At 46.3% G+C, this 15,217-nt stretch overlaps 1 protein-coding gene across 1 annotated transcript in view; it reads left to right on the forward strand.

The window, feature by feature from the left end:
* The window catches only part of RABL6 (RAB, member RAS oncogene family-like 6), a 54,960-nt gene extending 40,056 nt beyond the window's left edge, over window positions 1-14,904 (forward strand). The window contains exons 10-15 of the mRNA XM_010292217.1: window positions 70-235; window positions 9,066-9,284; window positions 9,956-10,304; window positions 12,109-12,286; window positions 14,018-14,067; window positions 14,707-14,904. Coding sequence (XP_010290519.1) covers window positions 70-235; window positions 9,066-9,284; window positions 9,956-10,304; window positions 12,109-12,286; window positions 14,018-14,067; window positions 14,707-14,904 — 1,160 coding nt within the window. The remainder of the gene's footprint in view (window positions 1-69; window positions 236-9,065; window positions 9,285-9,955; window positions 10,305-12,108; window positions 12,287-14,017; window positions 14,068-14,706) is intronic.
* Window positions 14,905-15,217: the final 313 nt, after the last annotated feature.

A 15,217-nucleotide genomic window follows, 5' to 3' on the forward strand; every position in this document is an offset into this window, starting at 1 on the left:
GGATAGATTTGTAAAAAGCAAATTCGTTGTGGTGAACCCTGTGTTTTACAACTTCTGTTGCCAATGCAGATCCTGCTGCTGCCACTCCTCCTCCCCACCCTGAAGCCCCTGCAAAAGTACAGAGTGTAGAGGACTTTGTTCCAGATGACAGCCTGGACCACAGCTTTCTAGAAGACCCAGCCCCACAGAAGGACAAAGGGAAACCGCAGACTAAACACCGTGTCGATAGCGAAAGGTAAGGAAGAGAGAGTGGAGGGAGCGTGAGACAGGGACATGTACAGTCTGAATGATGAGTCGGGCCTGGCTAACCTGTTGCAACTGTTCAGAACGTGACTGCAGAGCAATTAGCTGCCCTTAAGCCTTCCTGGGCGTGATATAGTCAGTCATAGCGTTCACTGTCTCTGATTTAATGATGCACACTGCTCCCTGGGAATGAAGAACAGCAGTAAAAGCTTCACCTTCCTGGGTTTGCTTTCATGCTCAGTGTTAAACCACTGGGTTGCTCTGGGTCAGGAAGGAGATTCCCTTCTGGCCAAATGAAACATTTGAGATATTTTCCTTCTGGAACACTGCACTTTGCAGGGATATTAAGTTTTGCCTAATGAATACTTTCCTACTGCAGAGGCCAAAGCATGGCCAAGGTCCTTCATGGCCTGGTGCTGCCATTCCTGAGACATTATAAAGGGGTTTGTGTTTGTTGGAGGACGCTTGGGGGTACTCCATGGTTTGGTGGGATTCTGGAAGGAAGGATGGAGACAGTTATGCTCCTTTGGGATTGTCACTGCCTGCTTGCCTGCAGATTCCAGAAAAGTCTTAGGGGGTGCCTTTCTTTTTCTCTGTCCATTTCTAATGTTCCTTCACAGCATTTTCTCTCTAAATTGGAGAGAGAGGGATTTGATGGGTGTACTGTTCGGTGGACAAGGAATTGGCTGGATGGTCACATCCAGAGGGTAGTGGTCAATGGCTCAATATCGAGATAGAGACCGGTGACGAGCAGTGTCCCTCAGAGGTCCGTACTGGGACCAGTGCTGTTTAATGTCTTCATCAATGACATAGTCAGTGGGATCAAGTGCACCCTCAGCAAGTTTGCAGATGACACGAAGCTGAGTGGTGCAGTTGACATGCCTGAGGGATGGGATGCCATCCAGAGGGACCTGGACAAGCTCGAGGAACGGGCCCATGTGAACCTCATGAGGTTCAACAAGACCAAGTGCAGGGTCCTGCACCTGGGTTGGGGCAACCTCTGCTATCAGTACAGGCTGGGGGGTGAGGGGACTGAGAGCAGCCCCATGGAGAAGGACTTGGGGGCACTGGTGGACAAAAAGCTGGACATAAACCAGCAATGCATGCTCACGGCCCAGAAGGCCAACGGTGTCCTGGGCCGCACCCAAAGCAGCGTGGCCAGCAGGGCAAGGGAGGGGATTCTGCCCCTCTGCCCAATCAGGACCCCCCTGCAGGGCTGCGTCCAGCTCTGGAGCCCTCAGCACAGGAGAGACATGGACCTGTTGGAGCAGGGCCAGAGGAGGCCACCAAAATGATTGGAGGGCTGGAACAGCTCTGCTGGGAGGACAGGCTGGGAGAGCTGGGGGGGCTCAGCCTGGAGAAGAGAAGACTCCAGGGAGACCTTCCTGCAGCTGCCGGGGCTGAGAGGGGGCTGATAAGAAAGATGAGGACAGACTTTTCAATAGGACTTGTAGTGATAGGGCAAGGGGTAGTGGCTTTAAACTAAAAGAAGGTAGATTCAGACCAGATACATAAGGAAGAATTTTTTTTTACGATGAGAATGGTGAAACCCTGTCCCAGGTTGCCCAGAGAGGTGGTAGACGCCCCATCCTGGGGAACATCCCAGGTCAGTTTGGACGGGGCTCTGAGCCACCTGCTGTAGTTGAAGATGTCCCTGCTCACTGCAGGGGTGTTGGACTAGATGGCCCTTAAAGGTCCCTTCCAGCCCAAATCATTCTATGATTCTATAATTCTGTCCTCCAAATGGCAGAGAACTGTGCTTATGCTGTAGGCTGGATCTTTCTTTTCCTTTTCTGTTTTTTCTTTTCCTTTTCTGTTTTTTCTTTTCCTTTTCTGTTTTTTCTTTTCCTTTTCTGTTTTTTCTTTTCCTTTTCTGTTTTTTCTTTTCCTTTTCTGTTTTTTTCTTTTCCTTTTCTGTTTTTTTCTTTTCCTTTTCTGTTTTTTTCTTTTCCTTTTCTGTTTTTTTCTTTTCCTTTTCTGTTTTTTTCTTTTCCTTTTCTGTTTTTTTCTTTTCCTTTTCTGTTTTTTTCTTTTCCTTTTCTGTTTTTTTCTTTTCCTTTTCTGTTTTTTTCTTTTCCTTTTCTGTTTTTTTCTTTTCCTTTTCTGTTTTTTTCTTTTCCTTTTCTGTTTTTTTCTTTTCCTTTTCTGTTTTTTTCTTTTCCTTTTCTGTTTTTTTCTTTTCCTTTTCTGTTTTTTTCTTTTCCTGGCTTTGATGGTTTTTAACCAAAAAAAAGGGAAAAGGGATTCTGTATACTGAGCTATTCAGACAAGATGATGTACAGCAAGCTGTCTGAAAGCAGACTGTCACTTAAGAGGTGACCTAAGCATACTCATAGGCTCTGCATCCCTCTGCTTAGAATAGTCCTTGCCTGCTGCCTCCTGTCATCAACAGTGGATTAACCAGCAGAGTTATTAAACGCTGATACAGCTCATCTGTGAATGTGGTGGATTCTGCATCTTTTGACGTCTTTGTCATGATTCAGTGTTCTCTAGTTCAACCACAACAACTTGAAATCAATGCTGTGTGTGAGGCTTAATGCCTATCTAATGGAGGTCAGCCTGAATCATCATCCCTTGTGATGGTAGAACACGTGGATGTTTTATTAAAAAAAAAAAAAAAGAGAGAGAGAGAGAAGGAAAGCAAGAAAGAAAAAAAAGCAGTGGTTGCTAGAAGCATGTGGGCCTACAAAGTGACTTGCTTATGGCTGTGGCTGAGCTGGCATATTTTTCTGTGTTTAACAACAAAATGTCAGGAGATCCAAGCCTGACCTTCCTGGGGTTTGCTGAAGAGCTGGGTCCTGGAGTGCCCTTAGAGCTTGTTAGCTGCAGTCCTTGCTGTGGGTAGGAGGTTGTATGTTTAACAAAGGCTCCTCTTCTCCAGAACATCAGTCGTTGGAAGCAAATAGGTATTAAGCCATACAAAAAGCCAAACATCTCAAACAGTGGTGCAAGAGCCCTGCTCCTGGGTTGTAGAATTGTCATGTTCTTGGCTGCTCTGGTGCCCTTCTGCACTCTGTCCCGTCTTGGTAGCCTTCCAGTGCATATGAGCTGGTGGGGGCAGAAGAGGGACACCTTTGGGTTTTCACAGAGCACATACAGGACACTTGTTCACAGCTTCATCCTTTGATGACAGTGGTAACCATCTGCAATTAGAACAGCTCTGTTTCCTTAGGAGAAGACCTTGCAGCGGAGAAGACCCCTGCAAATTCAGGTGGTCATTATTTCTCTGCAGCTTGGCATTCATGTCTTGCTCTGGTTTCTTAGGAAGTTCACACAGTTTTCTCAATGGGGTAGCAATTTTATCTTTTGTTTCTTGCCAAAAAGGGCCTACCACAATAAGCCAGATGTTCTGACATTCAGAGATGTAGATGTGGTTCTGACCATCACCTGCAATAATTGATTTACTTCAGGATGACAGTTACAATCCCATGATGCCCAGGAGCAACATAAGAGTTCTGTAAGCACCATCCCTAATAATCAGTTTCTACTGCAGTGAGTAGGTGGTTGTAGTTGCAACAAAATCTGCTGCTGCAGAAATTTATCTCTGACCTAAAAACACAAAAGTTGTCCTGCGAAACCATTCAAACCTAATGGAGATTTTATTGATTTTGAAAATGAAATGCTAGAAGCTGTTTCCCCCTTGCATCTGAGTAATGAACAAAGCCTGAGAACATATTAGGGAGATGCGCTCAGGTCTCCTCAACATTTTTAAGGAGATATCTGAGTGTTAAGCTTACCCACCTTGCCAGCATTTCTTATGAGTGTGCTGTAACCAAGTGTAAGCTCCAAAACTGAAGAGCCGTTGGAAATGTGGCAGAAGAATGGACTGTGTGTTGAGAATTTGTGAAGTTACTTCTCTTATTTGGATAAGAGGAGTTGCATGGCTGTCCATAAGCAAGCGTCTTGCAGCTAGCTCATGTGAGAACAGCTCACTGCACAGTATGTTTCACATGTGAAACAGAGACCTTTACATTCACAGAATGACAGAATGGCCAAGGTTGGAAGGCACCTCTGGAGCTTATCTGGTCCGACGCTCTGCTCAACCAGGGCCAACCAGAGCTGGTTACCCTGGACCATGTCCAGATGGCTTTTGAATATCTCTGTGGATGGAGACTCCACAACCTCTGTGGCAAGCTGTGCCAGAGCTTCGTCACCCTCACAGGGGAAAAAGTGTTTCCTGATGTTCATAGGGAATCTCTTGTGTTTCAGTTTGTGCCCCTTGCCTCTTGTCCTGTCATTGGGCAGCACTGAAAAGAGCCTGGTTCCATCTCCTTTGCACCCTCCTTCAGGTATTTAAATACATTGATAAGGTCCCCTCAAGCCTCCTCCAGGCTAAGCAGTCCCAGCTCTCATGTGAGAGAGCCTTTCCTCATGTGAGAGATGCTCCAGTCATTTAATCATTTTGTTGCCATTCATCGGACTCTCTCCAATATACCCATGTCTGTCTTGTACTGAGGAGCACCCAGAACTGGACACAGCACTCCAAGTGTGGCCTCACCAGTGCTGAACAGAGAAGGATCACTTCCCTCGACCTGCCGGCAATACTTTGCCTAATGCAGCCCAGGATACCATTAGCCTTCTTTGCAGCAGGGACACCTTGCTGACTTAGTTCAACCTGGCGTCCCCCAGGACCCCTAGGCCCTCTTCTCCCAAGCTGCTTTCCAGCTATGTGTCCCCCACCATGTGCTGGTGCTATGATGGTGTTCCTCCCCAGCGGCAGGACTTTGCACTTCTCCTTGTTGAACTTCAGGAGGTTCCTGCCAGCCTATTTCTCCAGCCTGACGAGGTCCCTCTGGGTGGCAGCATGACCCTCTGGCACGTCAGTCACTGCTCCCAGTTTGGTGTCACCTGCAAACTTGCTGAGGGTACACCCTGCCCCATCACCCAGATGACTAATGAAGATGATAAACATGAGTGGGCCTGTATGGATCCCTGGGGTACGCTGCTAGTTACTGGCCTCCAACTAGACTTCCTGCCACTGTTCACCACCCTCTGGGCCCAGCCATTGAGACAGTTTTCAAACCACCTCACTGTCTGCTCATCCAGCCTGTACATCAACAGCTTCCCTATGAGGATCTTATGGGAGACAGTGTCAAAGACCTTACTGATGTCCACGTATCCACTGCTCTCCCCTTGTCTACCAGGACAGTTATTGCATCATAGCCTTTTATCAAGTTGATCAAGCATGGCTTGCTTTTGGTAAATCCATGCAGACTACTCCTGATGATTTTCTTGTCATTCGTGTGCCTGGAAATAGTTTGCAGGGTTAGCTGCTCCGTCACCTTCTCATCCATCCCCAGGCAGAGCTCCATGCACTCCAGCTGCTCTCACATGGAGGACAACTCCTCGGGAAAGAGGGGAAGATCTTGTTCTCGTTGTTGGAAGCAGGATGTTATGCTGTGGAACTGAACTGCTTCCTGAACTCAGGGATATGTTTGCTTCCATTTGTAAGAACTTGTTTGCTTTTCTTAGCTTCAGAAAGAGGCGATAAAGTCTGATATTTCTCATCCATTTTGTTGACATAGGGAATGTTTGATTTTTTTGCAATGATGTTGTGAATTTTGCAATGATCCTCCCATTCCCTACTCTGTAACATCTCTAAACAGTGGAGCAAGAGCTGACATGGGGCAGTAACGTTAGAAAAAAACACCAGCAGTGGCTACCAGTGAGGAATGAGCTCATGCCTGTGGAACAAGGCTGCTCTTGCCCAAAGATCAGACAGCTGCTGAGACTTTCGGCACTTACTGATGTCTCTTGGTATTGCTATAGCTAAATCCCACCACAGATCTACAGAGAATAATGGAGTCATGGGTTTTGTTTAATGGTGTGTTACGGTTCTCTAGCTTGCAATAAAGAGAACTCACAAAATCGGTTTCTTTACCAGTTAATTAGAAAGGCAGTTCAATCTCCCAATTTACTGTTTCAGAACTTAATATGCTGCTCTTTAGCCTGGTGCCCTGAGCCACTGTGTATGTGACTGCACTGGAGGAGCTATCTAGGTCCAAATTGGCTCCTGTCTTCCCTCCTGCTGGGTCAGGCTGGCCTATATCCATGGGTGTGCTGTAGGTTTCTGAAAGCGAGTTTATGTTGCTCCTAACAGTATTCCTGTTCTGTCTTCTCAGCATCACTAGAAATTTATCTTACTCATTGATTGGACTTCCTTGTCCTTACATCTGAAGGGCTTTGAACTGGTTCTTTGCTTTCATGGCATCTGTTATTTATATAGTGGTACCCAGCTGCAGTAGAGTATCCACTAGACCGAGTGAGGGAAGCATGAGGAACACCGAAACTCACGCTAGAAGACCCCCATCTCCTAGAATGTAGTCATGCAGGCTCATCCTGTGGCATGTGATTCCCTCAGCTTATCTGCTTTATTAGAGTTTGGGTTTTTCCTCTTTCTCTAGCCCCAAAAACTGATGTGGCAAGAGGATTCTGCTGGCTGCCCGCAGAGCTGGCTCTGCTGGCTGCACGAGAGGGCTGGTGGAACATGTTCAATCCGGGTCTAAGCCAGTGTGCTCAGGTTGCAGCAGGATTTGTTTCATCACCAGCAGCCGTTCCGTGTACACGATGGAGGGCTCACCGAGGAAACCCCGACATGCTCTTTGATCAGTAACTCAGACGCAGACCTCTGCAGGCATAGTCATTTTTGGTGGGTACCTGCACCTGCAAACACGTTGGCTCAACACTAACGCAGGCTTGACAGCGCGTCAGGTTGGGGAGAGTGGTACAATGTGCTTGTTTTTGCATGCTCTGAATTCCTTCCAGCTGGAACCTCAGGACCACAAGCTGATACTAATTTTGCATTGTCAGACCTTGTTTATACTGCAGCAGTGATTCTTCTGACGTATATTCACTCCATTGCTTTGCTCTTAAGCTGTCGCTCAACAATTTGTGTGGAAGTTATAGATGGAGGCAGTGTATTCACGGGAAAGGGAGGTGACCCACTTTGTGCAGTTGTGTGTACACACGTGGATGGTCTGTTCGAACTGGGAATGCTTTAAAGGCTGCAAGTCTCATATGGTGTGTGGTAGAGGGGCGGTGGCAACAATCTCTGAAGAGTCTCCATGCTTAATAGAGCGGTGATGTGTTAAAGAAATGCAATGTCACTGCTTCAGAATAATGACCTGCCATTTTTAGGATGCAACTCCATTTTCTTTTCAGCACATTTCAAGAGGAAGCCCTGCCAGTGCTTCACAGACCTCAGAAATCGCTCATTTGTAATTCTTCCTTGGAAGCTGTTTTGGGCACCAGTTTTCTCTCCTTTGTGTAGAACAGGCTGTGTGCCTTCTTTCTGGCTCGGTATGAGAGCAGCAGTGTTAATGGTGAAGGGGCTTTTCAGCAGCCTGCCTCTGCTTAGCTGGGAGCTGTGGTGTGAGTCCTGAAAGCAGAGGGATCCACACCAAAAGCAGAAGGAGGGACTTGATGTTAGCACTGAGCTTAGCACTCTAACAAAGACAAGCATAGATTGTAATCACTCGCAGTGTGCTGCACCGGTTGTGGCAAGCGTGGTGTCCCCTACTTCACAAATGCTCCATCTCTGGAAACATCCCAGGTCAGGCTGGACGGGGCTCTGAACGACCTGCTCTAGTTGAAGATGTCCCTGCTCACTGCAGGGGGTTGGACTAGGTGACCTTTAAAGGTCCCTTCCAACCCTATGATTATCTGTTGGCAGATGTATTCATTCTTTAAAACCAATGTAATTTGTAAAAATTACAAAAAAATGTAAAAAAAAAAAAATGCAATTTGTAAACCAATAACCAGCCGTAAGAAAAGCCAGAGTGAGTAGTACAATCAGCCAGACTCTGTTAGAGCCTCGGCATTTCCCATCCCATCAGCACACCATCCTCCACTATCTCTTCCAGTGCTAGCTGTGTGCTACTGATTGGGAACATCACCTTCTTTTGTGATTCCTTTTGTGCCTCTAAAACCTAATCTGTTCCAAGCTATAATCTTTTTTTTTTTGTCTTTGCATTAAAATGAAGGCTATGTTTGTACAATCCATATTGGTCATTAAAAGGACAGTGAATATTGTGTATGGTAGGTTATCGAGAAGGAACTGGGTATCTGTTGCAGATAAAGCAAATAGAATGAGGAAAGGTAGCCGAGACTGGGGAAATATCTATAAATCCTTCAGAAAGTATTAAAATTGCTGAGTCCTGGGGACATTCAGACAAGAATCCTCAGCTGGTAATTTTAGCTGCAAAGCTCTCTATCATGATGCCTCTGAACACATAACTATGTTACACCCAGGGAGTCTGACAGAATCCTAGCTCTAAAAGTATGTCCTTAGGTTAATTTAATTTGGGGGATGTTAAAGTATGGTTATGGTGTCTGGGTAGCTGCCTATCTCAGGGACCACCAGAGAAACAGAAATAATTCCAGGAAGCTACTAGCTCCAAGTGAATTCCCATAGTAGTGGCAGTGTATGATCAGGTTTAATTATAGAATGTGAGGATTAAGGGAGGGAGTTGCCACGGTTTAATTGGCTGATCCTTGCATGTTAGACCAGAGGTGTTCTGATAGAGCTGAAGCAACAGGCTGTTCTGTAGCACTGCAGCTCTCCTTGAGCAGCAGCAAGCCACCATGTGCCACATCCTTCTGTGGCCCGTTCTGTTCAGGGCTTGTGCCACGCCTGCAAGCTGAACAGGACAGCGGCTGGGCCGAGTGCAGGGGGGAAGGCTGGCAGTGCAGTTGCCCTGAGCTGATGGACGTTGACCTTGAAGTTGGCTGGAAAAACCAGGCAAGCAGCAGTCTGCATTCAAGGGGAGGCATGTCTGTCCTAGCACACCCTGGAGGTACTGTGTCTGATCATTGTTTTGCAGCGATGGAGAGGTGCCTGGGGGGAACCCCATGGTGGCAGGTTTCCAAGATGACCTGGATCTGGATGACAAAATCCCCAGCAGACCCATACTGGCAGCAGAACGGGTGCCCAGTAAGAACATCACCCTCTCCAGTGAGGAGGAGGAAGACGAAGAGGTGAAGGACTCTAAGGTTGTACCCATACCTGATGAAGACATCGACACAGAGCAGGAAAAAAAAGGGTACGAAGCACAGCCTGAAGTGTGGGGTTGTGCTGGCAAACTTGGGCCTCTTCTCGGTCCTGCCACTAGCTTCTGTGTGGCCTCTAGGAAATCTTTGTGTCTCTATCAGCCTGTTCCTTCAGCTGTAAGCTGGGGCTGCATTTGCTTTAGGTGTGACAGTTTTATGCAGTTTTTGTGCACCGCACCAAGGCAGCATGCCTTTGAGCACTGTGCTCCTGTGGTCGCTGGTACGTTTCTGCTTTGGAATGGTCCAGCCTTTTTCTCAAGTTTGAACAAGAGACTGTAACTGAGCTCCTGAATATCTGTCTGTAGTGGTGTGAGGACAGAGGAGTCAAGTCTTGTGGTGAGGGGAGTAGAAGTCATTCACCACACCCTGTGCTGGAGAACAATGAACTGGATCATGTTCTCCACATACCACATCTTGTGGGCAATAGTCAGGTGTGGCCCACTGCCGCAGGCACCTGTGCGTGAGCATCCTCAGGGATGAGGACCATCTTCAGCCTCTGAGTGGTATGTGGTTGACCACACACCCCTCCTAGGACGAACTACCTCTCCTGTTGAGATGCACATTGCAGTCCTTGAGGCAGGCTCAGCTATTCCTTGGTGTTTGTGCTTTGCTTCACAGAGTGGGAGTGTGGACAGGCTCTGACAATTTGTTCCTTTCTTCTCAGGTCTTCCAGAAATTCTCTGAAACCACAGAGTGAAGCAATTTTGACCAAAGCAACTGACCTGAAGCCTACTGACAGTTTACCTCCATGTTCTGGGTCTGAAAGAAACAGCAGCAGCAAACTCAACACTAGCCTGCCAGCTGCTGCTGCTGCCACCCCAGCAGCAGTCCAGGCCCCAAAGACCACTTCTCAAAGCAAAGGACATGCTCTCAAGCAGAAAGTGGTCAAAGAGGAAAAGCCTGAGGAGTCTGACAGTGATCAAGAGGGACCAATAGCTACTCAGATGCTCTCATTTGTTATGGATGACCCAGACTTCGAAAGTGAGGATTCTGACAGCCAGAAGAAGAAAATGGTAAATAACATGTGTGAATCACTGTGCGCTGCTGTTAAGCTGAGCTTGAAGCGTTGAGGCATCCCACTGAGCAGAGCTTTCATCTGCTGTCCCATCTCTCAGTGGCAGTCACAGCAGCTCAGGTGCTAACCAACCTGAAGAGATTGATACAAGCACAAACCCACTAATGCTCTGATTGTTGAAGCCACACAGCAAGGTTTGTGCTTACGGGTTTTAATGTGCTGTTTATTCTCAGTAAGTCCAGAGCACAGTCAGTCCAGCAGTGTGGAAGGTATGAAATACAAATCTAATGGTTTTTCATCCAAAGTTTAATATGTAGAAGTGTGTGCACGCCAGAGAGAACAAGTGAGCTCCCTACAGTCAATCCAGCAATCAAAAGGCCATAACAGAATTTGTGGGGCAAAGCTCCTTACTGAAGTAGGGAAATCTGCCTCAGAAGGACGTTCCAGTATAGCCAGGTTAGCTGTAATGTCTCTGTGACGCTGAACACGTGGGCAGCTGCTCAGTGCTGCCTGCAGGTGTCTGCTCAAACACACGGTGCAGCAGGAGTCCCCTCTGCGCCTGCCGTGTATTAAAGACGGAGAAAACACAGTATCTTCTCTAGGCTAGTATGAACTGCTCTGGCTCTAGATATGCCTGATTTCAGTGATCTGCACTCGCAGCCAGCAGAGCAATCTCTAGAAACTGCTAACCGTGATTTGGGATGGGCAGTTGCTGTTCAGGGGCACTCCTGGCATCTGGGTTAGCTGCGTTTTATGTGTTTGCATCATTCCAGAATCCTGCAGAAAGGACTGTTGTCCCAGTTTATTTGACCTTGCCTGTGTGTCATGTTTATTAAGGAATTTTGTATTCGTTTAGCAATTTCAGTACCTGCTTTTCCTGGCACTTTAATGTGAAAGGAAAAGTTTTTGCAGCAAGTTTACTTCTCTTAGCGTACAATGATGAGAAATGGGATTTGTGAGGGAGCTTGCCATTGCGAGTGTCAGGGAGATGCCCCACAACTCGTGAATGCTTTTCAAGTTAAAGGTTTACCAGTCAGGCAAAGCAGTAAAAGCACAACCATTAGGAAGGAGGAGGAGGGCATTGCCTGGGTCAGCAGCAGAGCGAGGCTGTGTTTGGTCAGTATGGAGGATATAAAGAAAGGGTGGTTAACAAATTCTGAAGAGGATCAGTTGGCAGGTATCAGAAGATCATTAAACTTCATTTCCGTTCCCGTCATGCAAAGACAGAGGATTTTTGGGTGATAACCAATCTCTGCAGCATCCTGTTTTTTAGCCCACATTAAATGGGCAAATTTGCCCTGGGAGCACACTCCCTTTTGACTCAATGAAGGGAGTTATTCTGCAAACACAGTCCACTTCCCTGGCCCTTGGCATGCGAGACCCCACAGAGCTCCGCAGGAAAAAGGTTTTGTCTGTCAGGTCTGGAGGTGAGTTTTCAGCCTATTAGATTTGATTTTCCCCAAAGCAGAGGTGCCTCTCTAGGGCAGTTAGAGGCTGATGCTGTTGAGCTAACACAGTTGAAGGTCTCATTTAATCCCTTTACATCAGAAATTTGATTTTGGTAGCACAAATGTTATCAGAACACACTTTCCAGTACCAATGCTACCAAGACATTTTACCAAAGCAAGAAATAGATAGAGCTTATAAGATCAAGGGTATTGATTTCCAAGCAGTAACAGCTCAGTTCAGCTAACATTAGCTTCCCTCCTCCCCACCTGCTGACATAGGACATCTTTGTATACAAAATGCTTAGAGATCTTGGTTAAAAGATTTGTCTGTTGTCTGCCTTTTCTTGTCTCTAGGATGAATTCCCAGTCCGGGAAGATCTCTCTGAAATATCTGATGACGATACCTCTTTGGCAAAGCCACCCCAGCCTGTGAAATCAACAGTCCACTCCTTTAAATTGAAAAATGACTCAGATCTCTTCGGTTTGGGTTTGGAAGAAACTGGTCCCAAGGAGAGCAGTGAGGAAGGTAAAGGTCACACCTTATTTCCACTCTTGCTGACTTTGTTTGTCAGGCATTTCATTTTTTCCAAAAGGGTTCCAGGGTGTAAGCAAATTAATTTGCACTAAATAAAATACCCTGTAACTTCATGCAGTGCCCTGTGTGGGTTTAATACAGCATAAATAACTTTAAGTTTTTCCCCATGAGGAGAGGAGAACTGGGCTCGTCCGTGTATTAGCCATGTATTATTTCTGTCCCAGCTGGAAGCACTTCTTTTGCAAGCTGCTTCTGTGTAAGGCTTCCTGCTTAGCCTTGGAAGCGGTGCTTAGTGTCCACCCCCTCAAGAATTTGGATCAATTTGAGCAAAATGCTGTGACATACCCTGCCAATTTGCTCTTCTATTTTTGGAAAAGGTGGGGTGAGGTTCTGATCACAACCTAAGCATTCCTCAGGCTTGCTTTTTTTTTTCCCCCCATATCCTGAGGGAACAAATCTTACTCACACAAATAATTTCTGCCGTCTTGGCATTACTGCAAAGCAGCTTCCTATAGATCTGCCCCTGATGTCACCACAGAAGATGAGAAGTTAAAGACTTAAGGGGAGAAAAAGCTGTAAGCAGCACCAGAGAGAGATCTCTTTGAATAGCTATTCCAAAAGTATAAGCAAGGTGTCAACAGGCTGTGATGGCTTCATCAGCTTGTCGCTTTGAGTTGCTGAACAGCACAGCTTGAAATAGCTAGAAGTGCATCTGCAGAGGCCCAGGACAATAGTGTAACTTCAGTTTAGCATCTTTAATAATTCAGTGTGGGTTCCTCCTATCTCCTCTTTCTGGGATAAATATAAAAACATGTCTTGGTAGTCAGTCAATTGGAGCTTGACCAGCAATTAGACTTCTCCATGGCTGACTTGTATTTACAGATCAACCAAGGAAAAGAATGAGTAGGTAAGATTGGCAATCAAATACCACACGTGAAACGTGGTGCAGTGTTAAATCCTTCTGTGAAAGCGCCAAGTAGGTACCCTCCTGTTCAAGGAGTTTTTGTACAAAGGCAGTGGGTAGTCAGCAGTCTAATTAGCAGCCAAGTCATCAGACACAATAACCTGGATAAATGGTTTGACAGTGATGGACTCTGGGACTCATTCGATACCGTGAACGTAACCACCCCTGTAGAGCAGGGCTGCAGCACTGACACTTTGGCCTCGTGGTGATGTAATTTCCATTTGAACAACAGTGAGTGCTGGCCTGCGAGGGTGCTCCCATCCACTGACACTCTGTCCTGGGTGGTCCTTCCATTGACTAGCTCAACTCACAGAAGCACAAACCATTCCTGGTGGGATTTCTGCCTGCCTTCAAATATTTAGTGGTCAGAGGGAAATTGTTCCCAGGAGCTCTTCTTCAGTTCTGAAAATAATAATCTGGTCCCCAGTTTGGCCCTTGGACCAGTTTGTAGAGCTGGTCTATGTATTTGTTTCTTAGTAGCTGTGATAACAGTGAACATCCAGGTCAGTGTCCATAACACAGAATAACATAGATAATGTAATGCTTATAATTAAACTATATGTATCTCATTAAATTAGGGTGTGACTGCTGAGGCTTATGTTGGTTTCTAAAGGGGCACGGTTTGTCCTGAGGAGTTGGGATTGCCTTTGCACATGGCTCCAGGATGGAGCATTTTATTCTCAGAAGTCGGGGCAGGGCAGAGTTACATATCTTATGGTTTAAATTGATTAAAAAAAAAAGTTGGGTTTTTTTTGTTTGAACAGATAAACAAACTTCTAAGGAGAAAAAGAAGAAGAAGAAGAAAAGCAAAGAGGTACTATTTAATTCCTCAGAGCTGACTTGCCATATTATCTGCCAGCCAAGGAGAGGGGTGGCCTTCTACAGCATACCCTGTGCACCTGGTGGATTTCCATTCTACCATCCTGCAGCTGGATCTGTGCCTCCCAGGCTCTGCAGACCACTAACCACTTTAGAGCTTAAAAGCAAGCTTTTAGAACATTTTTTGACAACAATTTTAGAACAATTTTGAAAAGGCAGTGTGTGAGTTTGTAAAATATGGGATTAAGTAGAGCAGTGCATCTCTCCTGGGCTGAGTCTGTTGATAGCACCATGACTTCTTCCAAGTAGAGGGGTGTCCCCGACAGACCTAATCTCAGAGGCAGTGACGGAAGTCTGCAGGAGGCTTTGTCTTTGACATTTCTGCCTGTCCAATACTGTGGTATTGTCGGGCACAAACTGCCTGACAGACCACTGCTACATATAAACCAGATGGTCTTTCTTCTCTTCTGTCCAAACTCGCAGAAGGGTCTTCTGGAATTAACTCCAAGCCAGCCTTGGTAGTAGGTGCCTCACCCTAAATAAGGTTCCCATCAGAGCCAAGTTCCAGGGTGATACATGCTGGATTACTGGCATGCTCAGAGGATTTACTAATAAATATTTTCTCATTTTGCAGGAAGAAGAGAAGTCTGTGAAAAAGAAGAGCAAACATAAGAAGAGCAAAGAGAAGGAGGAGAGCAAAGAGGAGAAAAAGAAAAAGAAAAAGAAGAGCAAGGAGAAAAACAATGAGATAGATGAACTTGAGGCTTTTCTTGGAGGAGGAGGAGCCAGCACGAGCAAGCCACGAGGAGGTGGGGACTACGAGGAGCTGTAGGCTGGCGGCATGTACGCGCAGCAGACTTTATTGTGGCTGTCTCCATCTTTTCTTATGAGTCACACCAGGACAGGTGCAGATGTGTAAAGCTTTGGCCGTTTCTTTGGCCATTCTCTCAAAACAGAGCTGGCAAAAGAAAAGCTTTACATCTATGTGTGCTGTTCTGGTGCATTCTTTACACAAAGAAAATTCAGCTGAGATGTACTTGAGCAAGGGGAAGGTTCAGGGCATGGTTCCCAGGCCCACTTCCAGGCTGTCGTTTTTTCTCGTTCCAGAGATGCCCTGTTGGGTAGCTGGCAGGGTGTGCGAGGCA

This window comes from Phaethon lepturus, unplaced genomic scaffold (assembly GCF_000687285.1).
Source record: "Phaethon lepturus isolate BGI_N335 unplaced genomic scaffold, ASM68728v1 scaffold14478, whole genome shotgun sequence".
In the NCBI taxonomy this organism is placed as follows: Eukaryota; Metazoa; Chordata; class Aves; order Phaethontiformes; family Phaethontidae; genus Phaethon; species Phaethon lepturus.